Source organism: Xyrauchen texanus, chromosome 32, assembly GCF_025860055.1.
Source record: "Xyrauchen texanus isolate HMW12.3.18 chromosome 32, RBS_HiC_50CHRs, whole genome shotgun sequence".
Classification (NCBI taxonomy): Eukaryota; Metazoa; Chordata; class Actinopteri; order Cypriniformes; family Catostomidae; genus Xyrauchen; species Xyrauchen texanus.
This window is the reverse complement of record NC_068307.1, coordinates 18,743,776-18,771,295: the sequence shown is the minus strand read 5'-3', so window position 1 is coordinate 18,771,295 and position 27,520 is coordinate 18,743,776. Positions and strand designations below refer to the sequence as shown.

The window sequence follows — 27,520 nt, the reverse complement described above, 5'->3', positions numbered from 1 at the left end:
ATAGACTTAATAGTTTTTATACAGTGGTAATGAAAGTTGCTAAACCTTAACCCTACCCCTAAACCTAACCCTTACACTGAACGGTTAAAGCAGTAGATGTGAAGCAGAACATAATTTGGACCACTGAAAATGTCCTCACTTTTTTTTTTTAATCCTGTTTTACTACATTACGAGGGATATTTTTGAAAATGATTACCCTCACAAGTAAAGTTAAACAAGCAGGTGCACATACTCCGCTTGCTCCATGTGATACTATGGTTCTTCTCCAGCTCAAAGGCTCTTATTTGTGGTTCAAGATGCAAAAAACCATGTCACTTTCAGGTCCTTGGGGTCAACAGAAGTCATTTGATGGTCTCCAAAAGAGACTGATAGGACCCATTTAGACCTTGCTTTAACATGAGTTTTATATTCGGAGAGTAAAGGATATTCTTTAGCTGGATTGCGTTTACACCTTGCAGTAAAGTACATCTCCACATACTGTTATTGTGCAAAATGAAAAACGCTACTTGCCTATTATATCAGAGGCTGTGATAACTGAAAATTCTCCATCTTTCAGCAAATTTTAGAAACATTGATGGATAATTTAAATGTTTTCCATCATTTTAACAGTCGGGATTTTCTTTCATTGAACAGATTTTGACAGCCGCCAAAGCAAAATTTTGGGTGGACGAAGCAAAGTTATTGATATTCATCTTGTGTCCACGCTTTGCTTATGCTAAATATGCTTCTCATCTAAAGTGTGCAAGTGAAGACTGGTTTCGCGTGAGCCATAGAGTGATAAGAAAACAGGAGAGAGACGCAAGCAAGTGGGAATTTGAGGAGAGAGACAAGATATTCTCAGTGTATTCCAATTATTTTGTATTCATGGGATATTGTTCAGCTGACAAGATTGCAAGACGGCAATGTCTGTAGTGTTCTTCACATTGCAATGACAAAATAATCAGAAAAAGATTCTGCACTGGAGTATTCCTGGATTCGTCTTAACGTTATTTGGTTGAGGAGGATGACACATTTTTGAGGTAACATTAACCAGCCATCTACATTGCGAGTACATTTCGCTTTGTGACCAAAAAAAAGTCTGTTATTAGCCTCTGGCAACAAGTTAATCAGAGAGCCTTAAAATAACGTGTGAAAGTGAAGAATTTAAGGCAGAAATATTTTACTTTTGCATAATAATATTTAATACAATATAATGTAATGTAATAGAATATTTATACAGGTTGGCTATGTTACAAAAGAAAAAAGTTACAGTCATTATGAGTGCGTGCGGATCTGTATGCTTGAATGTGTCAAGTCTTCCTGTAGAAAGCCCAGTTTTTGTATCTGCTAGTAGTGTTCTTTTATAAAATTCATAGCCCTATTTGAACGGTGATAATGCCTTCAGACTGAAATACTGCCATGATCGCTGTCTGTACTCTCATTTATGTGACTGAGCCAGGAGTTACTGTCCTTTTTATTGTTGTGTTCTGAGGAGTCATGAGAATTGATTAGCTCACAGACAGTGCTGACATGATTCAGATGTCTTAAGTTATGTGTGTGTGTGGCAGAAAGGTTGAGGCAGATGACAAGACTCACTCACACACTTCACACACTGTAATCAGAATCAAATTCTTTTCGTGTGTGTGTGAGCGTGTGTGTGTGAGCGTGTGTGTGTGAGCGTGTGTGTGTGAGCGTGTGTGTGTGAGCGTGTATTTATCACTTTGTGGGGACCAAATGTCCCCATAAGGATAGTAAAACCCGAAATGTTTGACCTTGTGGGGACATTTTGTCGGACCCCATGAGGAAAACAGCTTATAAATCATACTAAATGATGCTTTTTGAAAATGTAAAAATGCAGAATGTTTTCTGTGAGGGTTAGGTTTAGGGGTAGGGTTAGGTTTAGGGGATAGAATATAAAGTTTGTACAGTATAAAAACCATTATGTCTATGGAAAGTCCCCATAAAACATGGAAACACAACTGTGTGTGTGTGTGTGTGTGTGTGTGTGTGTGTGATGCTGCACATTGTGCCTGGCACTACAGAGAGGGTGTGTATCAGTGTAATTTTTTAAAGATTATTTTAAGTTGACAGACGCATAAATTGTGCAGTATTATTCATGCACATTCTGAGATGAGGGCCAAATTTCCATTGCTGATATTTTGGTCAGAACATTTCCTTTTTTATATTCTCTACACAAAACAATTATTACATGACAATCTTTTAAATATGCATTAAGGGCTTGTTTCATGAAAACTAAACATTTTTTTTTGATCTTTTGAATTAAATGTGATCTTGTATTTGACAACCTATATCAACCCAGCCTACTTGATGTTCAGAAACTTAGCCTGTCTTGTCAAGATGAGGTAATAAAGAAGTGGCATACTGTATTTTCTGTCAAATTAAGTCACATCTGAGTCACACCTGGTCAAAATTGTGTTGTTGAGAGAAAAACACATTAGTACACTGTTGTGCTCTATACTAATAAGCTAATGACAACCATCTCTAAGAATGAGGGTTTCATCTGTTTGTGTGTAGGCATAGCCCATGTGTGCGGTGTGTTTGAATGGCCGGCATCAGTTATGTTATATAAGACGCTTTAAACTATAAGTCCCTGGACTATTTGGATGAAAACAAAAATTGCCACTCACTTTCTGGAAAGTATGGTAGATACTTTTCTATACTATATTATTAGAAGGTATTCCTAATCACCAGAATAATTATATATATATGTCAAATGTGTGAAAGTCCACAAAACCTTGTGGTGTTCCTGGCTGTGTGGCACCTTTGGGATATATGGTTGTCAGATGTGACAAATATGAGAAATCTTTTATAAATCTAGTTTAAATCATGTGTCAAGTTCATAGAAATTTTATCTTTTGTGTCCAATTTGTTTCATAAATATTTGAAAAATATTTTTAGCATTTTCCACACATTAAAGTACTTTTCTTGCAGCTTGATTACAAAGGTAATCTAAAGGTAATTCACTAATTTCAAAAAAAGTTTTTAAACACGTTATTCAAAGTCAAAAACATGTTTTGCAAAATAGAAAAAGTTATTACACCACATGACCTGAACCAAATGTGCCTTTTCATAAAAATGTAAAAAAAAAAAAAAATATATTAAAGGCTTCACACTCAGTCTTGTGGTTCTGAAGGGGTCTTAAGAGGTTGACCTATATATCCCGAGAACAAGGTAGCCGATATTATGCAGATATCACACTATTTAATAAAATGGTAAATTACATGTACATTTAAAAAACATTTCTCAATTATTTGCTCAATATTTGCTCAACATATTTACTCAAACTTTCACACAATAATATTATAAAAAATTATAATAAAACTTTAAGATTTTGTGCATTTTAGATGGTAGATGGCAGTTTCTGCTAAGTTTTTTAATTTCAGTATGGGTTTGCGCACAGAAATTCTAATAAATTAGGAAGGAGAAAATGCAACCGTGCAGACAGTAGTCCAGCAACCATGGACGGTATGTGCGCATTAGCTATCGCATTTTTTCACAAAAAGACAGAATCAAACAAATTCACATACAGTGCATACAGTGCACAGTGAATATCACATTTACTTATAGTGCACATGAAGCGCTTTGACGTTGTTCTGTTGCTCTCATGAGATCAAGTGTCCGCAGCAATCTAATGACCGCTTCCAGTTTATTCTGCACAGATTGGCTGCTTGTAGTGTCACTGAATGATCATCATGCAAAATTTGTGTGTCAGAGGGACACAGTTTTGATCCAGGCCATTATAAAACTCGCTTAAGAGGAATGCTCAACGTGAGCTCTCATAAATTCATGAGGTTTTTAAATTAAATCTGTTTAAATGAGATGTATGCCTATTTGCAGATGATCTATGATATATGATAGAAGTTTTATTGGACTTTTTGTCATTAGAAAAGACCATTATTAACAGTTCCATGGAACTGTCAAGAGAGTGAAACACCCGGGTACTTTACACAGCATACAGGTCTGTTGCGGTTCTGATATGCAGGACCATATAAGCATGTTGCACCCTGGTCTATTATTGTGGTAACACAATTTCATGTAACAACAAAACAAACTGCAATTGGTCATTTACATGTCTCAGACGGCTCCTTCACATTCAAGCAGGTGATTATCAGCACAGTCGCGGCTTAAGAAACAAATCAGCCAAACAGGAAAAATGTACCGGCTGCTGCGACCAAAAAAAAAAAAAAAAAAAATACCAAATACTGCCCATTTTTTTGGCTTCACCAATATATATCATGTTGGTTAAACCATTGGAATTTTTGGGGGAATTGGGCATTCCAAATTGGGATGAAAAGGGGAGAAAAAAACCCGCCACATTGATTTGGTCTAGAAAAGAAAATTGTTTTATGAAACACATGTATGATTATTTTTTTTAACCCCTTTTAATGGTGGTAGTTGCTATGTGTTGTCCATGATGAATATTATTTGAATAGTGTATTTAAATCCACTGCAAGAGGACCGCACAGGAAATTAGCTTTTTTTTTTTTTAAATGTATTTTATTTAGATCGGAATGATTTCATGAACCACGGGTCCCTGAGGGTGAAGGCTTGGACATTTGTGTGCAAATCTTCCTCATACCCGGGCAAATTATGGTTTAGAGATAGACTGAGTAAAATTTGTAGAGACAGCTCTCGAAACCCCTCTTGAGTTTATATTTTCCTGTTCTTGCCGTAATCATTACACAGGCGCATTCCAAATGTAGGAAAACAGGTACTGTGTAGCATATATGACTTCTTTTGAATATAATTACTAGGTTTATTCAGAAGTATTTTGCGGATTATCATATCCATCTGTTGGAAGCTGAGGGAAATTCTGGACCTGTTGCTGGGCCATCTATGAGAAGATTGTGAGGTGTGTGCCATGTTATCAAAATCAATTGCCCTCATGCAAACAGAGAAAAGGAGATCAAACTAACATGCATTTAAGGAGTAAAGGCCTTGATGGAGTGGAATCAGTTAAACATATCAGCCAGACGGCTTCCGTATGGCACTGGAGTTCTGTCAACGGCACACAATCAAAAGCCTAAGCGTTTGTTTTGTAGAAGAACTGGAACTGCTGATTAATGAATTTGACCGTGTTTTAGTCACCCACACTGCAGGGTGTTTTCTGATGTCATCACCCATTGTGTCGAGCTTTGGTTGATGTGAGTTCAGTGTGTGTGTGTGTGTGAGATACATGTCCAGAGATGGTGTATGCAATAAAAGAGCTGATGAGAGTTATTGTAATTTTGTTGAGTACTCTAGCACACAATATACCAGTAATTTAATACAATGTAGTTTTATCTACTATAAGTAAATCTTTTGAAGGTTGATTTGATCTAAAAGTGTAACTCTGTGGAACTATCAAAACATTCTGCTTTGTTTGAGCGGCCCATGCAGCCAGATACCGCAACATTGGTTTGACCAAGTGTGCGAGTTTGGGGCAGGATGGTTTGTTTGTACAACTAATGGAAGATAGGGAATTTTCTGTAATCTGTTTGAAAACAATTATTACTTTTAATTCTGTTTAGTGACCATGTTGGTGGTTTCACGTATGTCAAACTCATTATTTTAATTTATTCAAAAACTCAGAGCGAAAGAGAAGCATATTAAACTTAAAGCAGATTAAAGACCTTGTGTGGGTTTGTTTACATTTGAATATTTGACAAATGGAGTTTGAATTAATAAGCATTTTGTGGTTCCATTGTGGTTCCATCCATATTTATTTATTTATTATCATCTGCTGTGTGAAAACCTTAAAGCAGGGTTCCCCAATAAATCTTTACCAAGGGCCAAATTCTGTCAACAATACAAAGTCATGGGCCACGGTCATCTATGTAATGGCAATTTTATTTGTGCTTCTGTTGTTGTTTTTATTATTAATAGTGTCACGCATAAATATTCTTAATTTTTGTAGTTATTTATCTCTGTATTAGTAGCCGGTTTTATTTATATAAACAATTATGAACATTTTGTTTGTATACAGATGAACAAATTTTGCCTGCTGAAAAAAGAAAAAAAAATCTTTAATGAACAATCTAGATCTCCAAGTCCTCCATGCAAGTCAACTGTTCCTGCTCATCTCTAAACGGGACCTACTCCATGCACTTTCCCTAATTGCAGATTCAATTATTAGACATATTAGCATTAATGTTGTTACTGTTCTTTACAATAATATAACAAATATTGCAATGATTTCAATAAAGAAAGGACCGTTTTCTTATAAATTATTTTTAATATTAGGATTTGCATCATATACATTTTTTTTTTCTGTACAATGTTATTCTTATTGTGCACTATTCAATGTGTATTTGTACCATGTTACCTTGTGTTATATATTGTACATGCATTATAAAAAAGTAGTTGGCTTCAGGAGTCCATTTGGAATATACTCGTAACAAAATCTAAATGTGTATATATTTATGCAACAGTGCTGTTTACTCCTCTCACTCTCATAAAAACACAGATTATCAAAATGCATCAACACAATGGAATTAACATAATGAAACATTTATGCCAAATTAGGTAAATTAATGCTTTAACCAGTGTTCAATATATTAATCTTTGACAGCTGAAGGTGTGGGCATGAGACTGGTATTAATAGAACCACAACAGCACTGCCAACTGTACAGGGGTGAAATTGTTTTACAGTTTTATTTTTTACACACTGTGTGTATATAGACCTTTCATTGGACGTTTGTCTCACATAATCGTCATGGATTTGGCAAATGTAGACCGCAGGCCGCCTATTGAGGAACGCTGCCTTAAAGGGATAGTTAACCCAAAAATGTTCTCTCATAATTTTCTCACCCTGATGTGTACAACTTACAAATATTTTTTTAGAAGAACATTTCAGCTCTGTGGGTCCATACAATGCAAATGAATGGGTACCAACATCTTTAAGCTCTAAAATGCACATAATGGCTGCATAAAAGTAATCCATAAGACTCCAGGGGCTCATCCATATCTTCAGAAGCAATATCAATTCAGAATAATATGTGGAAACGGATCAATATTTAAGTCCTTTTCTACTGCAATGGACTCCATCGGCCTTCCCAAAAAGACCATTTTGACACCTCATTCAGAATGCTGCTGCCAGAATTCTCACCCGAACCAAAGAATATGAACACATTACTCCATTCCTCATTTATTTACTATGTCTTCCAGTTACATTTAGAATGTATTTTAAATACCATTACTTGTTCATAAATCACTCAATAGCCTAGTACCTAAATACATTTCAGATATGCTTGTTGAATATAAACTTAACAAACCTCTCAGGTGATTAGGATCAAGTCAGTTAGAAATTCCATAGGTTTACTCAAAACAAGGTGAGACAGCGTTTAGCTATTATGCCACCCGCAGCTGGAACCAGCTTCCAGATGAGGTTAGATGTGTCCCAACAGTAGCCACATTTAAATCCAGACTGAAAACACATCAGTTTAGCCATGCATTTATTCATCTAGCACTGTGCTGCACTTACTGATTGCACTGCATTTTATTTTCTGTATTTGTTTTTATTATTTTATTACTTTTTGTTCTTTATTGGTTTTAAAATGTATTTGATCTTGTATTTTCTTCATCATTTTTATGGGAAGCACTTAGAAATGCCAATGTGTATGAAATGTGCTATATAAATAAACTTGCCTTGCCTTTTTTACTTTCAGTCTCCACTTTCACATTCTTCATTTATTTTTGGCAATTTGCATTCTGTGCATATCGCCACCTACTGGGCAGGGAGGAGAATGTTTGGTATAAACAGACTTGTATAATGATCTGTTTCCCACCCACACCTATCATATCGCTTCTGAAGGTATAGTTTTAACCACTGGAGTCTTATGGATTACTTTTATGATGCCTTTATGTCCCTTTTGGACCTTCAGAATTTTGGTACCCATTTATTTGCATTTTGAAGACAAAAAGCTTTGTGTTCAGCAGAAAAAAGTTAGTCATACACATCTAGGATGGCATGAGGGTGAAATGATGAGGAATACAATTTTTGGGTGAATTATCCCTTTAAGATTGATCAGTTAGAAAAGACAGGTCTGTGTCTAGTTTGGTGGATGTAGCTTGAAAGCTCTGAGATGTTAGTGTTAGAAATTTTGAAAAAACCCTAAACATAGTTTATAGAACAACAGTATGTATAACATTATACATCAACAACCTATGCAGTATGCATAAATGAAAACTAAGATAAAATTGCGTTCACCCAAAGAGTACACAAAAACCAATTTGAAAAGTAGACTGCTGCCTGCAATGCACACACAAAAACTGTCTAAATGAAGGCTTCTGCATTTTTATAATTGTACATGTTTTTATTCAAGAAAAAAAGTGGTGAAAGTCTTTGCCCGCTAACAACAGTGTTTCTCATAGCACTTTCTTTCCATCGTAAAAGCATATACTCATCCGATGGGGTGATTGACTCTTACCCAAAAATATAAAAAAGAATCAAAATATTGCTACACTGGAATGAATCTGAAAGCACACACTATCATCTACCAATGCATTCATTTGTAGCAATGAGATTTATATGAGAGATTGAGTGGTAAATTACATTTCATTATTGCCTATGGCAAAAGTGCAAAGGTTATTCTAGTCGACTAGTTGGTGCAGAACTTGTACTTGAGTCGATTACTTGCTCACATCCCTTGTTGAGTGTTTGGCACCAAGATACAAAGTACGTCTGAAATGTCCTGATGCCCAGGATGGAGCACTAGCCTTTACGTCTCGGACAGAGAGAGACAAAAAGTGATGATGTGGACAAGCAGTCATTAAACTCTTCAAGCATCTGATTATGTGCAAGGGAGTGTGGGGGCGATTTTTGTGTGTTAGTGTGTCTGTTCTTATATACGGGTGCAGGCAATCATGTATGTGATCTGACTGTTAAAGGGTCTGTCATGAGAGAGGAAATGGAGATCTGTTTCCTGCGCTGCTGCCCCTCCCTCGTGACCCACTGATCTGTTTTTCTAGGCACCGGTCAGAGAAAGGCATGGAAGGAGGAGTTTACTTTGAAAAAGGAGGGGGAGGTGATTATATCAAAACAAATACAGCTCCTTGTGCTTTCCTACATGCATATATGCTACTCAACATCTCTTTTACTCACTTAACTCTTATGAATATGAGGCCTTTTAGTGCCACTAGACTTGAAAGACTTTGTTATAACAAAGAGTTTATTGCCAGTTAAATGGGTCTTGGCTTGGAATAGCAAGAGCCCTTTGGACCGGGGCCCAGATGAAAATACCCATCAATAAACTCTGGCTATAATTGCCGGTACTCAACTGCCCTTTTGTGTGTGCGGCTTTGACTTCCAATAAGAGATATTGCATGGAATATTTCCCTAAAGTTGATAGTGGTCAAATTGCAAGTCATGTGTGTTTAAGCACTAGCACTTGTGGTCATAGATACGCCGCCCAATTGATCTTTTGACTGGGGCGAAAGTTCTGGCTGAAGAAGAGAGAAGTACGTGTGCCCGTGTGCACTCATGTGCCACCCTTGTGTTTCCTCTCTCTCCAGTGAATTGTCATGTGATTGGACATGCATCCCTGCCTTTCAGATCCTGATTTCATCTAGTTGAAATCAGGCTTGTTTTTGAAACCTGCTTGTTGATCGTTCAATGCCCTCTTCAATTTCCTGAAAACAAAGCCCAGGAATGTGGCCGTTCATATATATATATATACAGTGAGGAAAATAAGTATTTGAACACCCTGCTATTTTGCAAGTTCTCCCACTTGGAAATCATGGAGGGGTCTGAAATTGTCATCGTAGGTGCATGTCCACTGTGAAGAGACATAATCTAAAAAAAAAAATCCAGAAATCACAATGTATGATTCTTTAACTATTTATTTGTATGATACAGCTGCAAATAAGTATTTGAACACCTGTCTATCAGCTAGAATTCTGAACCTCAAAGACCTGTTAGTCTGCCTTTAAAATGTCCACCTCCACTCCATTTATTATGCTAAATTAGATGCACCTGTTTGAGGTCGTTAGCTGCATAAAGACACCTGTCCACCCCATACAATCAGTAAGAATCCAACTACTAACATGGCCAAGACCAAAGAGCTGTCCAAAGACACTAGAGACAAAATTGTACACCTCCACAAGGCTGGAAAGGGCTACAGGGAAATTGCCAAGCAGCTTGGTGAAAAAAGGTCCACTGTTGGAGCAATCATTAGAAAATGGAAGAAGCTAAACATGACTGTCAATCTCCCTCGGACTGGGGCTCCATGCAAGATCTCACCTCGTGGGGTCTCAATGATCCTAAGAAAGGTGAGAAATCAGCCCAGAACTACACGGGAGGAGCTGGTCAATGACCTGAAAAGAGCTGGGACCACCGCTTCCAAGGTTACTGTTGGTAATACACTAAGACGCCATGGTTTGAAATCATGCATGGCACGGAAGGTTCCCCTGCTTAAACCAGCACATGTCAAGGCCCGTCTTAAGTTTGCCAATGACCATTTGGATGATCCAGAGGAGTCATGGGAGAAAGTCATGTGGTCAGATGAGACCAAAATAGAACTTTTTGGTCATAATTCCACTAACCGTGTTTTGAGGAAGAAGAATGATGAGTACCATCCCAAGAACACCATCCCTACTGTGAAGCATGGGGGTGGTAGCATCATGCTTTGGGGGTGTTTTTCTGCACATGGGACAGGGCGACTGCACTGTATTAAGGAGAGGATGACAGTGGCCATGTATTGCAAGATTTTGGGGAACAACCTCCTTCCCTCAGTTAGAGCATTGAAGATGGGTCGAGGCTGGTTCTTCCAACATGACAATGACCAAGCACACAGCCAGGATAACCAAGGAGTGGCTCTGTAAGAAGCATATCAAGGTTCTGGCGTGGCCTAGCCAGTCTCCAGACCTAAACCCAATAGAGAATCTTTGGAGGGAGCTCAAACTCCGTGTTTCTCAGCAACAGCCCAGAAACCTGACTGATCTAGAGAAGATCTGTGTGGAGGAGTGGGCCAAAATCCCTCCTGCAGTGTGTGCAAACCTGGTGAAAAACTACAGGAAACGTTTGACCTCTGTAATTGCAAACAGAGGCTACTGTACCAAATATTAACATTGATTTTCTCAGGTGTTCAAATACTTATTTGCAGCTGTATCATACAAATAAATAGTAAAAAAATCATACATTGTGATTTCTGGATTTTTTTTTAGATTATGTCTCTCACAGTGGACATGCACCTACGATGACAATTTCAGACCCCTCCATGATTTCTAAGTGGGAGAGCTTGCAAAATAGCAGGGTGTTCAAATACTTATTTTCCTCACTGTATATATATATATAATGCATAGAAATAAATTTTTCACTTGGCCCAACAAAGGAATTGATCTATTATGAAGTCATTTAGAAGCATTGTTAATATAGTCTGAAACAGAGTATTTATGATTAATTTGTTCTTCAAAGGAATGTTCTGGGTTGCGATTTACACTCTATTAACTATCATAGACCATTGCTTTGTACCTCAAAACTCATGGGTAATGTAATTTGGTATTAATGGAAGTCTATGGGGCAAGAACTACCAGTGTGTTTAACAGCAAAAATGTGTAGCTCAGATTTTTCTTTTAAAAAGTCTGCATTATTTCAGCTGTGAAGTTCTAAATAAACCTGTTAGGAGACTAAAAGTATGCAGACAACCTTTTTGGACTACTGTACTTCTGGCACTTCTGGTTTTCCATTTAACAATGACATTTCTGTGGGTAGAGTTTGCTGCAAGTAAACAGTACTTTGCAGATTATGTCACGTCCCTTTATGTCAGGAATTAAATTGGGGCAGCACGGCATTCCGGCACCTCTGATTCCATAAAACCTGTTCCGCTATATTCACTGTTTTAAGCACAAACGCACTTCGGTCCGCTGCCTGGTTCAAGCTGTTCAACCAGTCAGAAGAACCATGTGACGCCAAACCCTACCCACATTTTTCCCAATAGAGTTCTATTGTAAGTGCATTACAGTAAACACAGGGGTTTTCCTGTATAGAGGAAAACACTAACAAACGTGACACTCGGTGGATTGTCATTTGTAACTACAGATCTCGGCAATAATAATAAAATAATTCCATTGTTGAATAGTCGCTTGATTTCATTTAACATAACTTGAGATCATATAAAACTATAATGATGACACACGAGACAAGAGGAGTGGTCAAATTGCAAGATAGTAACACAGATCTCAGCTTGGCGATATATCTTCAATTCATCCTTAAAGTTCAAATAATACGGGACATGTAAATAAGCACAAACTCCAAAACTGTCATTCTCTGTGTGGTCAGAGCCGTTTCAGCCAGTTGCAGAAGTGACCCCAATCTGAGCGGGAGTCGAGACCGGGAGAGATTTAAAGTTCCGCCAGGTGATGCGCACTCTAACACTGAGACGCTCGTCTCTCACCCCCGCTATCTGCAGCTCGCAACAAGTTGCATCATTGAGATCATCACAATAAGATAAATTGTATGTGAAAAATAACACTAAAATGTGTGTGTGTGTGTGTGTGTGTGTGTATAGATTAGGTTTTGATAGACTAGATTGACAAATGCTTATCAATAATACTCTTATGGCTAAAATGTTTACAGCATTCAGTGACTAAAATGTCTAAAATGAAAATGTTACTAAAAAATGACTAATGTCAACAGTTTTCATTGACTAAAACTAAATTAAAAAGCCCAGACTTTGACAACTAAAACTTGACAAAAAATAACACAAAAAATAGGATAAGGTTGAGTGAATATGATAAAAACTAAAAAGGACATTTGACACAGGATTAAGACTAAATTAAAAAACAGCTGACAAAATTAACACTTATTCAGTTGCCAGGTCATTAGGATTGTATTGATGCAAAGCCAAAATTTACATGATTTTAATATCACTTTTTTGATCAGTATGGTACCACCTCTGCCTCATATTGACCAAGGAAAAACCCTGAAACGCATTATTTTTGTTAATACAAGCCAAAATTACCACTGATGCTGTAGGTAGAGCTTGTATTGAACTTCTAATGAACCCTAAAAATTCCTTTTTTAAAGTCACCACATTTTGGGAAGGTGATTTTATTGTTATGTACAAAAGTTCTTTTTGTTAGTATTTAAGCAGAAAACAAAACGTTTGTGGTTGAGCCCTCAGAGTGCTCCTATACAGCTCCAACTGAGGCATATGGCCAGAACTTCCCTCTTCAGACCAGAAAGTGCTGTCAGAGCAGACTGATGAGACACTTCCTTTTGCTTCTCATACACAAATAAACAAACACATGCACACACAAAGGCAGCAGGCAGACAGATGTCTCCCGCTGTCATGTGTGAGAAGTGCTTCTGTCATGTGTGGGTGTTGTAACTGTTGGCTATAAATGATGGATTGCTACAGATATTAAAATGACTTTAGTGGGCGGGACAACATGATCTCTTGATTCTGAATGTAATTTTGGGCTCTAGAGACTATGAGAGTGTATGAAAAAGAGACCTGTATAAAGAGCTGTTTGTTAGGCCAGAAACATACACACTAGCACAGATGCTTGGCCAACCTGTTGCAAACGTGCTGTCCCTTTGTACATGCTTAAAAAATCCCTTTAAGTCCATTAGCTTAAATTAAATGTTAGCTTTGAGGTCCTTTTGTCTGCTAGTGCTCTCCTAAAAGTTTACAAAATAAACTAAGCAGATATACGCTTTTAAATTGACTTTTAATTTTGACTTGCAAATCATGGGATCTTAAGCTCATGGCCTATTTTTTTTTTTTTAAAGGGGATTAGCCCCTAGATATATCCTGTCAAAACTTCCGGTTTCATCAACACCGAAAAGAAAACTGTGCTTGTCTTTAAAACTGGATGTGTTATTGCGGGGCCTGGGTAGATCAGCAAGTAAAGACACTGACTACAACACCTGAAGTCCCAAGTTCGAATCCAGGGCATGATGAGGGGGACTCCATTCAGGCTTCATAAGCAACCAATTGGGTAGAGTCACGTTGTGTTAACCTCCACCGTGGTCTCTATAATGTGGTTCTCGCACTCGGTGGGGCACATAATGAGTTGTGCGTGGATGCTGCTGAGAATAGTGTTAGCCTCCACACGCGCTAGGTCTCTGCGGTAACGTGCTCAACAAGCCATGTGATAAGATGCGTGGATTGACTATCTCGGATGCGGAGGCAATTGAGATTCGTCCTCCGCCACTCGGATTGAGGCATTGAGTCACTATGCCACCACGAGGACCTAGAGTGCATTGGGCATTCCAAATTGGGGAAGTGAATAGATTTGACTAAATATTTAAGTTGACTTTTACTTTTAAATCAGATGTACAGTTAGTACAGTTCTAAAAGAACATTTTATTGGAACACTTTACATTTTCAACTTTCCTTATATACCTGTTTAATAATGTACCACATGACACACCCTTCTGCAGGGAAGATTGCATTACAGGCATTTAAAACAAGATATAGGTTTGCACACGCAGACTTCAACTTTTGGTGTGCGAAACACGATGACGTTTTTTTTTTTTATCATGAACAGGTAATTTTAAGTAGAAATAACATTTTTCACAAAGTTACCAAACGTAAATTCAAAATCAACAAGAAAAAAGGTTTAATAAACATTGCAAAGTGTGAAACCATGCAAGCTCATTAATTATTCAGGCCATGTGTTTGTGGAGAACTCCAGCTTTGAAAAGTTAAGTAACTAACTTCAATGTAGAAGTATTTAATCTTTTTAGCTATATTTACTTCACCAAAAATATATATTTTTTCAGTGTATAAACATGTCTACAGTTGAACTAATTTTAACTAAACTCAGTTAGCTTAGTTGTTAGTATGTGCAATTGCTCACTTTGGCGATTTTTGCGGCAATGCTGAGAATACAATGCGTACTTTCATTACGTTATCAATTCTGTTCTGACACATTTCGGGATGCAACAGTGTGTGAAATCAAGTTAGAGTCTTTTGATGCGTTTGTCTTCACGCACTTGCATAGAGTATTCCGTTTCGAGTCTTAGTCTCTGACTGATCCAAATATTTAGTTTTGTTTATCAATAATCCTTTTAATCCATAATTAAAAATTGATAATGACACAGTTAGCGGCAGCAGTCCTTGTGTGGAGCAACCAACTCCATTAAAATTCCAGGCCCTGTGGGAATTGAGTTGTTGTGTAGAATATCAACAAAGATATTTAGCAAGAATTAAAAACCTCCCTGAGACATATGGCATATTATCTCACAGGAAATTGCAAATTTATCAGCTCTTTAAGATAAGAGTCAAGCCAATAAGGAGGTGTCTTTTCACACACTGATCTGAGAACAGTTTTATTAGTGTATTACAGGGTTTCAGCGCTGGAAGCCGGCTTAGGATCAGTGTTTAATGGCAGGTACAGAAGCGGTCGTTCATTCACACTGATTAAAAGGATTCAGGATAGGATGTGTAATCCTCCAGTGTGTGAGTTATTTTTAGCGTGTGATCCTCTCAAGAGAGCACCTCATGTGTTGTGTTTGTCCTCCTGATCAATGTGCAATAGATTTTTGTTCCCCCTGACTGTGAAACGGGTTAAAAGAGAGGGAGAGAAGCCCAGCTGAGGCCAGAGAGATAGACAGATGGGATATATGCGTGTACAGCAGAAGGGACTCTTAGTTCTGTTGTGTGCATGTGTGTGTGTGTGTGTGTGTGTGTGTGTGTGTGTGTGCGTGTGCGCGCATGTTTGTTAATTGATTATTCATGGTTCTCATTTCCTACCATAATCAGACATTTGTGCATCCCTCACAGCTGTAGACAGGAATGATCAATGTATCACTCACAATTTAAAGAAGTGACCAGCATGTGCAGTCAAATGTCTGAACTGGTGTCTTACAAAAGTATTTGTGGTGGATATCAAAACATAAGGGCCATTAGCAGTTTTCTCTGTAGACTGTTTGTGTGTACAGTTTGTATGTGGGTTTAGATCACAGGGCATTTGGGAATGTCTTCAAAGGTAAAAATGAAAAAGGGTTAAGGTTTGGTTAATGTTGATAATGTTAGTCTATAATAATTAATTATTAGCTTTATATAAAATAATAGAAGCCTATGGAATGTCCTCATTTAGATGACAAGGTGTACAGTATCTGAAAGGGAAGGTGGTCAGTCCACATGTTTTTGTAGTGTTTCCATGCCTTTCCAAGCCTCTTTATGCAACTGTGTTGTTGGGGCAAATGTGTGTGTGTTTGTGTTATGAGCCAGTGTGTATCAGTGAGGGAGGACAATAGAGCTGCTGTGCTCAATATGAGGGATGGGGATCAGCAAGCAGTAATGGTGTCTAATTCAACAATTTACTAGCTGAAAATTTGCATCTGAGATTTTTTAAGTTTATCGAATTTGAAAAATATAAAGAGTTTAAGGCTCAAAACACAACTTGATTGTAATCAAAAAGGTTGGTCTACTTTGATTTCTTTTATGTGAGTCTTGTTAATGGTTAAAGATCTTGCCAATTCACTTTAAGTCAGTTGGAATGAGCTTAAATGTGTATCAGCCATTCAGAGATGACCTGAGCAAAAGGCAATTAACTTGATTATCTTTAATTGATTAATGAATGTGGCAGATCTCAGGCTTCCCTACGGAGGAGGAAGCGGGACCCTAGTGAACAGTTCACGGAAGACTTTTATTTCACACATTTTCAAGTGAAACAGAAAATAAAACTGCTTTTCAACACACACACACTCGCCGGCGCACACACTGTTGGCCTTCCCGGATGCATGTATCTCTCTCTCAGCTGCATCTAATTTCTGATTGGAGTAATTCAGTGCCAGGCATCCATCCTGAATTTGAGTTTTTTTTTTGCCTGAAGTCATAATTAAAATTTTTATATGATCTTTACAAACTCCCTTATCTTTAATGAAAGTGGTTTGACCTGTCCCTTCAGCCCAGCAGAAAATATATGGTTCACATTGTATAATAGTGTTGAGTACAACAGGTCTATGTCCTTGTTACTTGGTACATTCATGTCATGTCCAAATTAACTTATTTATGTTGAAGACACAATGTGTGGGGTATGAAAAGTATTGGATTTTGCAATGTTGAACCTAACAAAATGGATGGCTTAAAATAAAAATAATAGGGATTAGGAATAGGTAGAAGTATCTCTATTTCTTCATTTGAAAAATCCAGATGTCAGTCTGTTACTCTATGCAAAGTTTGGCACTGAGATCTTTTCACTGCTTGTTGAGTAATAATTTGGTTTTACTCATTCCGGGTAATGGTGTCCACATATGAACGGTTTCAGCACGTACGAGGTCAGGACGCGCTGACGTAAGCAGTCTGCTTTGGGCCAATCACAAAGTTCTGATTCAATTACTCAGGAGTCAAAAAAAAATGTTGTTAAATTGGACAGTGTGAAATGATTCCATCTAGCTGGAGGACACCAAATATATCTGATATTTTAGATCAGCGGTCACCAATTAGCACTCCGCGAGACATGACAACTGTTGCCCTATCTCACAGTTTCTACACTTTGTGTGTAGCGCAACAAAACAACAACAGAGCTGTGTACACCGCAAGTGCTCTTTCAGTGCTATGTCCTCCAATAATTTCTCTAGCACCGAACATGCTTCATATGTGGTTTTTCGCGGTCCACACGCATTCCCTCACCCCCCAGCTCGCAACACGAGGCACCGCATAGTAGAGTGTGCAGCAATATAGTATAAGCAATTGCAAGACATCACATTCATTAACTGAATACAGTAGAATTTGTACACACACACACACACACACACACACACACACACACACACACACACACACACACACACACACACACACACACACACACACACACACAGATATATATATATCCATATCAATGAAGGGGTACTTGAACCTTAATGATGGTAAGGCATACAATCTGTTGCCATAGAAGCTAATAATTTCTGGGGATGTGAACAGCTTAGAGGAAAATTTAAGAGTAGCCATTTTGTTACTCTTGTAATTCAGACACTATGTAAATGCAGCATATAGCTGTTTTTGTACTCCTACTTCCTTCATCTAATTATATTTGTTTTTATGTTTTCAACAGGATCCGGCCACAGATGGCAAAGGAAAAGATTGAGGGATGTCACATCTGCACCTACGTGGCTCCCGGCGAGCCTCAAGTGCTCCTGGGAAAAGACAAGGCCTTCACATATGACTTTGTATTTGATATAGATGCCCAACAACAACAAATCTACAGTGCCTGTGTCCATAAGCTCATCGAAGGCTGCTTTGAGGGATATAATGCTACTGTCTTTGCTTATGGACAAGTGAGGTCTACCACACACACTTTCACCAATACATTGATAAACTGATACACAAATCTGCATGTTTACAAACCAATAGTAATCCAGTATAGTGTGGTTTGTGATGCTGAATAGTAGCTCCTCAATTGTTCCAAGGATCAACCACATAATTTTATTTTTTTAACTCTACATGTACGATAACCAATATGCAGAACCAATTTTTATTGTTTTATTTCTGCTTTTTTACACAATAATATATAGCCCATTGATTACACTACAACATTAGAAACATAATATGCATTACAAATCTATTAAGTGGTTTTGTGATCTAAATGATCGCAAGTTTATTTTTCATGTTTGAATTTGGCTATATGTAATTGTTAAAGTAATAGTTTGTTGAAAATTCTCATTATCAAAGACTCAAATGCCACTCCAAACCAGTTAGGTTTTCTGTCTTACATGGAACACAAATAAAATATAGTGCAATTGTTTCTTACAATCTCTACAAAAAGCACACCCCAATTAACGTGGATCATATCGGGATATTTTTTTGTGCTTGTTACACACATATCTTCAGCTCATTTAGTTTCTGTAAATGTGACTACTCTTTGTCAGACTGCTTTGACCCTGTGACCTTTTCTCTCTGAGCTGTACGTGATGCGACAGCTGTGCCGAACGTCTTTGTATTTTGAATACGGGCCTCTCGGTTCCACACATCACACACCCTCTTTACGCTTAGAGTGGCTATTGTACAGCGGTCAGGGATAATCGCCCAACTGTACTTCTGTGTCAGTGTGATATGAGCCAAATAAAACATCATTGGACACTTGTACACCTGAGAAGAATATTCAGCTAGTGTGCAACTCTTATCCTCAAAGCAAGAGACAGAGAAGCTTGATTTACAAAGGACACAGTAGTTTAATTTACTATTTATACCGAGAATTTGTCTTTTGAAGGTTCATGGTTGTAAGTAGTGGTCCACCAATATGGGTTTATAGGTCAGTAACTAGTTTTAGTGCACATCTTGGTTTCAGCATTTGTATGTTCTGTGTTCTATAAATTGTATGTTTTTGTTGAATTCAAGTTTCATTGGGTATTTTTGTGTATTTTGTGAATGTTCTGATGTTAAACTCCCTGTTCTCTCGTTCAGACTGGTTCAGGAAAGACCTACACCATGGGCACTGGCTTTGACATAACCTTGGCAGAAGAAGAACAGGGCATCATTCCTCGAGCAGTGAGACACCTCTTCCAGGGGATCCAGAAACGCAGACTAGAGGCACAGAGTGCAGACATGCCCCTTCCAGAATTCAAAGTCAGCGCCCAGTTCCTTGAGGTGAGACTTCAGCAAGGTTGAATGGAAACTCAAGTGGATTATGACTCAAAAGAGCGCAAAAGTGCCCAACCCCTTTTTCAGCTGCCCTGGTTCTGGAAGTATTTTTCCCATTCATTTCTTCCATAGGCTTTTCATTAAAGTCTTCATAAAAGTGTTTGAAGCCATGAACTAACCAGCTCTGAGGTGAATGATAACATTATAAACTTTGATTTGGAGTGAAAAAGTATTTAAAATCTGACAAAAAGACCAAGTAAGAAGACTGGGTACTAGATGTATTTAATTAATACATGAACTACAATCCCATGAAGCACTGCGAATGACATAATCAAATAAAAAATTATGGAAACGTCTAAAACTATTGACCTCTTGATGCTATTTGATGTACAAAACAAGCCCAGATGGGACTTGTGACAGAAAGCAATTACTTTACAGCCTCCGTAAGGTGCATTTTAATTACCACAGAAGCAGGTCAAGTCTTAACTATTAGGAAAACCCAGAATGAGAGACTTTATCTTCAGTGCTATTCATGTAGAGTTCAAAGTGCCGCTTGACACTGGCGCTGATGCCCTGGCACGAATTATGAACATGGCTTCACGATTGCTGTTGCAAAGTGGATAATCACAGTCTGCAGGGTCATTAATATTATGGAGGATGTGTTTAAGAGATTTAAAGCCCATTGCAATGAATATGCAACCTATGTGATGACTAGTTCTTTTAATTAGTCAAACTCCCTCTTAGGGCCTGTTTACACTTGACCACTTAATGCGTTTTCACAAAGACCAGGTGTAAATGCCCTCAAACACGTTCGAGACTGATTGCAATCTGATCGCTTGAACCACTTCAGGAGGTGGTTTGAGATGCATTCCAGATGAAACTGGTCAAGCCTAAATGCACCTGGCTGTTCAAGTCACATATGTGAACTTTACCCCGCCCAAAAAGTGCTACGTCAGCATTAGAAAAATGTGAAACATTACAGCTGTCACCGAATATTTGCGTTGTGCTTGCATCGCAAATAATATAAATAATAACAAAGAAAGAGACTAATGCATGTTGTAGGAGAATAACAAAGAAAGAGATGAATGCATGTTGTAGGAGAGACAGAAATTATTTCTCATTTATTTAATGCAGATCGCTGATGAAACCGAAAATGAACACTGTCATGTGGTGCTTCTCATTTCCTAAATTGTGCATCCTCATTTCCTTGCTCCTCCGTCATCGAGCCTGTGACCCGGAAACCGATCAAAGTCTGCCATCATAAAGGATGTGTCAATTCAGTATATGCACCATGAGGAGGCAAGAACAGAGGATGAAGGAAGCTTACCGAGGATGCTTGAGTGAGAAAACAGGAGCATTCTATGCAAAAGACTTTTTGGTCAAAGCACCTGGCACACATATTAATTCTCTTCCCCCTTCACACTTGATGCAATAGTTTTAATTCATGCATCACCTTTGTAGTTTAAATAAACCATTATTGACATACTTCAACAGTGCATCTTGAATTATTTGGATTTATAATGAATATATTAATAAAGTTTCAATAACACAATGATAAGTGCACCGAGGGACTCCAGGTGGATGCTGCACACTGGTGGTGGTTGAGGAGATTCCCACTATTACTATGTAAAGCGTTTTGAGTGCCTAGAAAAGCGCTATATAAATTTAAGGAATTATTATCATTACATTTTTGGCTGAGATCTTGTATCGATGACAGTAGAGTATAACCATGAAGTAAAGTCTTCTCCAGCACATCCCAAAACTTTCAATTGGGTTAAGGTCAGGAATCTGTGGTGTTGGCCACCACAGATTCCTGACCTTAACCCCATTGAAAGTTTTGGGATGTGCTGGAGAAGACTTTCATGTGTGAAAATGGTTCTTCATGCTCCCTGAACCACTCTTTCTCAATTTGAGCCAGATGAATCTAGGCATTGTTGTCCTGGAATATGCCCGTGCTGTCAGGGAAGAAAAATAATTTGATTGGATAACCTGGTCATTCAGTATGTTCAGGTAGTCAGCTGACTTCATTTTATTGCCGCATAACTTTGCTGAGCCTAGACCTGACCAATTGAAGCAACCCCAGATCATAACACTGCCTCCAGAGGCTTTGCATGATGGACAATGCATGATGCATGCATGATGGGTGCATCGCTATGCATGATGGGTGCATCGCTTCATGCTCTTCCCTTATTACACTGACGCGCTGATCACTCCAAACGGCAACACTTTTTTGGGTTAGGCAGTGTATAATATCATAAATATTGTAATGTTGACATTGACCTTTAAAAAAGGTACTGCCTGAATCGTGAGGGTGGTTTCATTATTGTAAACCTGGTTAAAGATGCAGTTACCTCTCCCACAAAATTAAATAAATAAATTACACCGGAGATAAAGGTTTTGTCTACTCTGCGCTTCCTGGACACATCTAAATGTAACTGTGTAGCGGATGAATTGGGAATTTCTGTCATCCGTCAGCAGAATAATCTTATCAAATTATATATGCACATTGTCCGACATTTCATAGCAGTTTTTTCCCTGTGGATGTATTCTCGCTGCAGATAAAAAACTGGGCATTCACGGGGAATCACTGCAATCGTGGGGCTAGCCGGTGTTTTGATACAGTTGACTGGATGCATGCTCATCTCATTAAATCAACACAGGATGAAGAAATGTTCATAAATTGGAAAAAACATTGATCTATCGATCGTAACTTTGTATGTATATATACACAATTATATAGATCATTGTCAAGTCAAGTGGTTTTTGTCTGTCTTAGCTGACAAATAATAGTTCCCTGTCCACTGAGAAAGATTTAAAAGGGCACGATAATAAAACGTGATGTCATCCAAAGCAACAAAATCAACTCCGCCTTAATCTTAAGATTACCTTACTAAAACTTGCTCTTAGCAGTTTTGTGAATTGGTTTTAAGCAAAAACTCCTAGCTAGGAATTCTTTGGAGAACTTGTAGTGGTAAGATAAAAATCTTTGTAAATACGGGCCTGGATTTAAATCCTTTGGTGGAGACACATCATGTGGTCCAGTGTGAATAAGCTTTTTCAATCGGATAGTAATCCGATCAGTAAAAATGCATATAGTAGCCAAGTGTAAATAGGCCCTTACAATTTGGGAAACATTTAATGTTACTGTATTGGTGCTATATGTTTAGGGGAAAAAAAATCTTTAAGGTTAAAAAATAAAAAGGCCCCTGAGAATTTGAGACACTGCTACGTATGTAAGGTTAGGACCATTTATTCTCCTCTTTATTAGTTTGGTCATATATATTGAACTGTGGTGTTTAATAGTTTTACTGCCTTTTATATACAGTCTCAGCATGGTCTTCATTATGATTATGTGGAATGGTATTAATTATGTGCAGATATAATAAAGTAAAACCGGTACAGGAGCTGACCAAGGCAGATGGCTGGAGTCCCACTGTCCTCACTCAATTTATCTGGGCCATAATGGCACTGTCAAGCAGACTTGACTTGAATCACATCAAGTTTAGGATGGAGGGAGAGAAAGTGAGTGTGATGAGTGAGCAAGAGAGAGAACTGGCTGTGATGACTTGGAGAAAACCCCTCGGAAGTCCATATTTATTCTATATCAGTCATTAAAGGTGACATTAAGCGAGGAGGAGGCGGCGCTCTGCTGCCAGGGCATGCAGACAGCAGTGTAACTGTAAACTGATTACCTCCTGACTTGTGTAAAGTCCTGGCTTAGGTAATGAGTTTAAACCTGTAACAGGGCGTTTTAACGATCCGTGCTGCTCGCTGTCTGGCACTGGCTGCTGTTTGTTCAGCAGAATCGCGGCTTGCCGTTGGGAATAACTGGGCAGATTTGTCTTCATCTCTGCGGTTGTGAATGGAGGCCCTCCCCCGGGGTGGCTTTAATAGACCATTAAAATGCCCTTGTTTCATTAGTCTTGTCTTTCCCAGAACTCCTCTGTGCACTTTAAACATTTCTTTCTATGTTAGCATTTTGATTTATTGTTTTAAACCCTAAATTGATTTAATCAGCCCCCTCTCTGTCTCTCACTTTCCCCTTTATTCGTTTTTTTTATTCCCCTACCTCTTCCATGGAGCACTGCAGTCGGGTTCCAGAATCCCATTCTTTTTCTCCTTAGTGAAATTCAACTTATCCTTTCAATTGTTATAGGGTTAGTTCAGACAAAATGAAAATTCTGTCTTCATTTACTGATCCTCATGTTGTTTTAAACCTGTATTACTTTCTTTGTTCTGTGGAACTAAAGAGGTGAAATTTTGACTAATGTTGACGCTGGTGACTGAGGCTGTCAGTCCTTAACATTCTACCTAACATTTCCTTTAGATTTCCATGGAAGAAACTCATTCAAGTTTAGGAACAAAATTATGGTGAATATGATCACATAATTTTTTGCTTTTGGTGAAATTAAAATTAGGTGATGGTAAGTGCTCCTGTACAAGCCATAAGTCATGTGAGTTCAACTAAATGTTTTGAATTCCTGATGAATAACTACACTTCCCACAATCCTAAAGAGATCTCCACCAATCATGGAAGTCACTGCTACAGTTAAAACTGAAATTGTGGCAAAAGCTTTGCAGTGACCGCCCAATCCATTAAGCATTGCGAATGACGTAACTAAGGGGGTATTTACTAGAGCTGTCAAAAATAAGGCTTTAACACAAGAGGTTTTTCTTGAACTATCACCAAAGCGCTAAATTTAGATTTTTTTTTTGTCTGCGAGCACTTAATATGTAGTTCAAAGCGCCACTGACACCCTGATGCATATCAGTAATGCGGATTCCTGATTGCTGTAACAAAGCAAATAGTCACAATCTACCAGCAGATTAATAGCACTTTTCCACTGCACGTTACGGTTTGACTCTGCTTCCTTTACTTTTCTGAGCTTGCTTTTCCACTGTAGTTTAGTGCCACCTCGACGTGGATAGGATTGTAGGTTGATCGTCATAGTTGCGCCGCCTCTACTGCCATGACATTATCTTAAACGTGACACAAACATTACTGACTATAAACAATAACACAACGCTAGCTGTTAGCAAATAGTTCATTGTGCTGCATAAAGCTGTTGTTGCATGGTGATTTTACACATTCCGGTGGTAGCCGTGTGCGGCCAACAGCTGAGACACTTCCTGAAAGACTTTTTCTTTACGTTTGTCACTAACAAGAGGAACATCTGCACCTTGTTTATTAACCACGGTAAGTCGCGTGAGCAAATTATACTGCTATCGCTGTTGCTAACTTTAAAACTAGCAGGTTGATTACCAGTGTCACTGGATTAGCGACACGGGACGTGTCAATTCTCTCTGACCAATCAGTGATCTGCAGGGTTTTGACATTACATGTAGTATCGGCTCTGCTCGCTTGGAACCTTGACCGAGGTGGTACTAAAAAAAGTACCATGTACTATCAACAGTGGAAAACCCCCCAAAAGTGAGCAGAGTCTAGTCGAGCTGTGATATTGTGTGGAATCAGAGTTTGAGAGATTTAATGCCTATTGAATAAGCAACCTATGTGGGGACTATAGTTCTTTCAATTAGTCAAACTCCCACTTAGACTTTGGGAAACGTTTAATGTTACTTCAATTGTACTATTTTAGTGCATTTCTATCTATATTAATATTTTACAAACAAATCCTTCCACAGGATAAATCATTATATTGTTACATATGGTATTTTTTTCTTTCCTGAGAAAGAACGGGAAAAGAAGTATATGTAGAGTCAAATGTCAGCACTTAGGAAAAAACTAGGGGATTAATTGTGATAAGAAATTTTAATCGACTGACAGCACTATGGTTTACAATTGGTCATTTCATACGTTTCTACTGATTGGATTGCTCTCCGATTGAATAAGCACATTCCATTTACACTTGGCCACTTCAGAGTTTCTCCACCAAATGGATATAAATCCGATCTTCAATTCCCATGCAGTAATGCCAGGCAGCGAATTTAAAAGATGTGGTTTACTTTTTGATTCCAAGCGTCTTTTCCCCCATGCACGGATATGTGTGTGCACATGTATTTTTCCCCTCGGGCTAGTCATAGATCAGAACTTGTCAGTGTTTAGTTTATTCAGAGATCAGCATCAAATAAATGAAGAAAAGATTTATTTCTCTCCTACAACGTGCATCCATTTGTCCTCCAGAAGTCATTTGAGTGATGAGATTGATAGTCGTCACAAATCTTTTTTTGACGCATCTACACTTGGTTTTGTTATGATCGGATATCAATTAGATCAGCAAAAACATATGACGTGACTAAGTGTAAATACCCACTAAATCTTGCCACTTTTAAACTGCTTAAATATTTGTATCAGATCTGATTGTATGTCAATATACAACTATCAGCCACAACATTAAATCCACCTTCTTAATATTGTGTAGGTCCCCTCATGCCTCCAAAACAGTGCCAACCCGCATCACGGAATAGCATTCTGACATGATATTCTTCTCACTACTTTTGTACAGTGCAGTAATCAGAGTTATCGTAGACTTTGTCAGTTCGAACCAGTCTGGCCATTCTCTGTTGACCTCTCTCATCAACAAGGCATTTCTGTCCACAGAACTGCCGCTCACTGGAGGTTTTTGGCACCATTCTGAGTCAACTCTAGACTGTTGTGCGTGAAAATCTCAGGAGATCAGCAGTTACCGAAATACTCAAACCAGCCCATCTAGCACCAACAATCAATCACCCATGCAATTATCTAATCAGCCAATCGTGTGGTAGCAGTGAAATGCATAAAATCATTCAGCTAAGAGCTACGAGCTTCAGTTAATGTTCAAATAAACCATCAGAATGAGGAAAAAAAAAAATTTATCTCAGTGATTTGGACCATGGCATGATTGTTGGTGCCTGATGGGCTGGTTTGATTATTTCTGAAACTCCTGATCTCCTGGGATTTTCACACACAACAGTCTCTAGAATTTCTTTGAATGGTGCCAAAAAAGAAAAACATCAAGTGAGCGGCAGTTCTGTGGACTGAAATGCCATGTTGATGAGAGAGGTTAACATAGAATGGCCAGACTGGTTCGAACTGACAAAGTCTACAGTAACTCCGAGGTAACTCAATAATTGTACAGAGTGTTAACCGCTCTGTACAATTATGGTGAGAAGAATATCATGTCAGAATCCTTTTCTGAGATGCGGGTTGGCACTGTTTTGACGGCACGAGGGGGACCTACACAATATTAGGCAGGTGGTTTTAATGTTGTGGCTGATCAATGTATTTATATTGTACTGGATTTTTTTTTTTTTTTTTTTTTTTCAATTTCATCATTCAAGCATTATGAATGCGATTGTAGTTCAAAAAAGTACACAGTCGTGAACCTTTTGTCGTTTTTTTTAATTTTCATATAATTTTCTTTGCTTCAAATGATTCAAGGATTCAATGGTCCTGTTGTTGATTTGGTTCATGGCTTAGAATTATTTATTGAAGGGCTTTTTTTTTTTAAATCGCAATGGAGAAAATAATCGGAAACAATACTTCAGGAGGCAGTTAAAAAGTGGGTGCTCTCAGTTGTGCTCTATCCTAGTTTTACTTATTGTTTTATTTTTATTTTTTTTCTAAGGTTTTCATTGTTTATCACTGCCCAGAGCTTGTCCGTCAGCTTGTTGTGGTCTTTGGCTTCTTGAGGTCAAACACACTAAATTCTCTCTCTCTGGCCTTTTGACCTCCTTGACCTTTTGTATGTGTATTTGTCTTTCAGCTCTATAACGAGGAGATCCTGGACCTGTTTGACAGCAATCGTGACCCTGAGGCTCGAAACAGGAAGTCCAACATTAAGATCCATGAGGATGGGAGCGGGGAAATCTACACCACAGGAGTGACCTCACGGCTAGTCAGCTCCGAAGAGGAGGTCAGATTTCTGTCTGGCTGGTCTATCTATGGGAATCATTTACATTTTTTTCTTAAAAGAGGCTTATGGGAATTAGACATGTCTTGTCCCATTTTAGTGTAATCAAAGACTAACCTCTCTGTTATGTTTTCATCCCTTTGCTGGAAAACAAGT

At 38.2% G+C, this 27,520-nt stretch overlaps 1 protein-coding gene across 1 annotated transcript in view; it reads left to right on the top strand.

The window, feature by feature from the left end:
- LOC127625937 (kinesin-like protein KIF21B) overlaps window positions 1-27,520 on the top strand; it is a 121,521-nt gene that overhangs the window by 29,485 nt on the left and 64,516 nt on the right. The window contains exons 2-4 of the mRNA XM_052101425.1: window positions 17,989-18,211; window positions 19,338-19,520; window positions 27,218-27,367. Coding sequence (XP_051957385.1) covers window positions 17,989-18,211; window positions 19,338-19,520; window positions 27,218-27,367 — 556 coding nt within the window. The remainder of the gene's footprint in view (window positions 1-17,988; window positions 18,212-19,337; window positions 19,521-27,217; window positions 27,368-27,520) is intronic.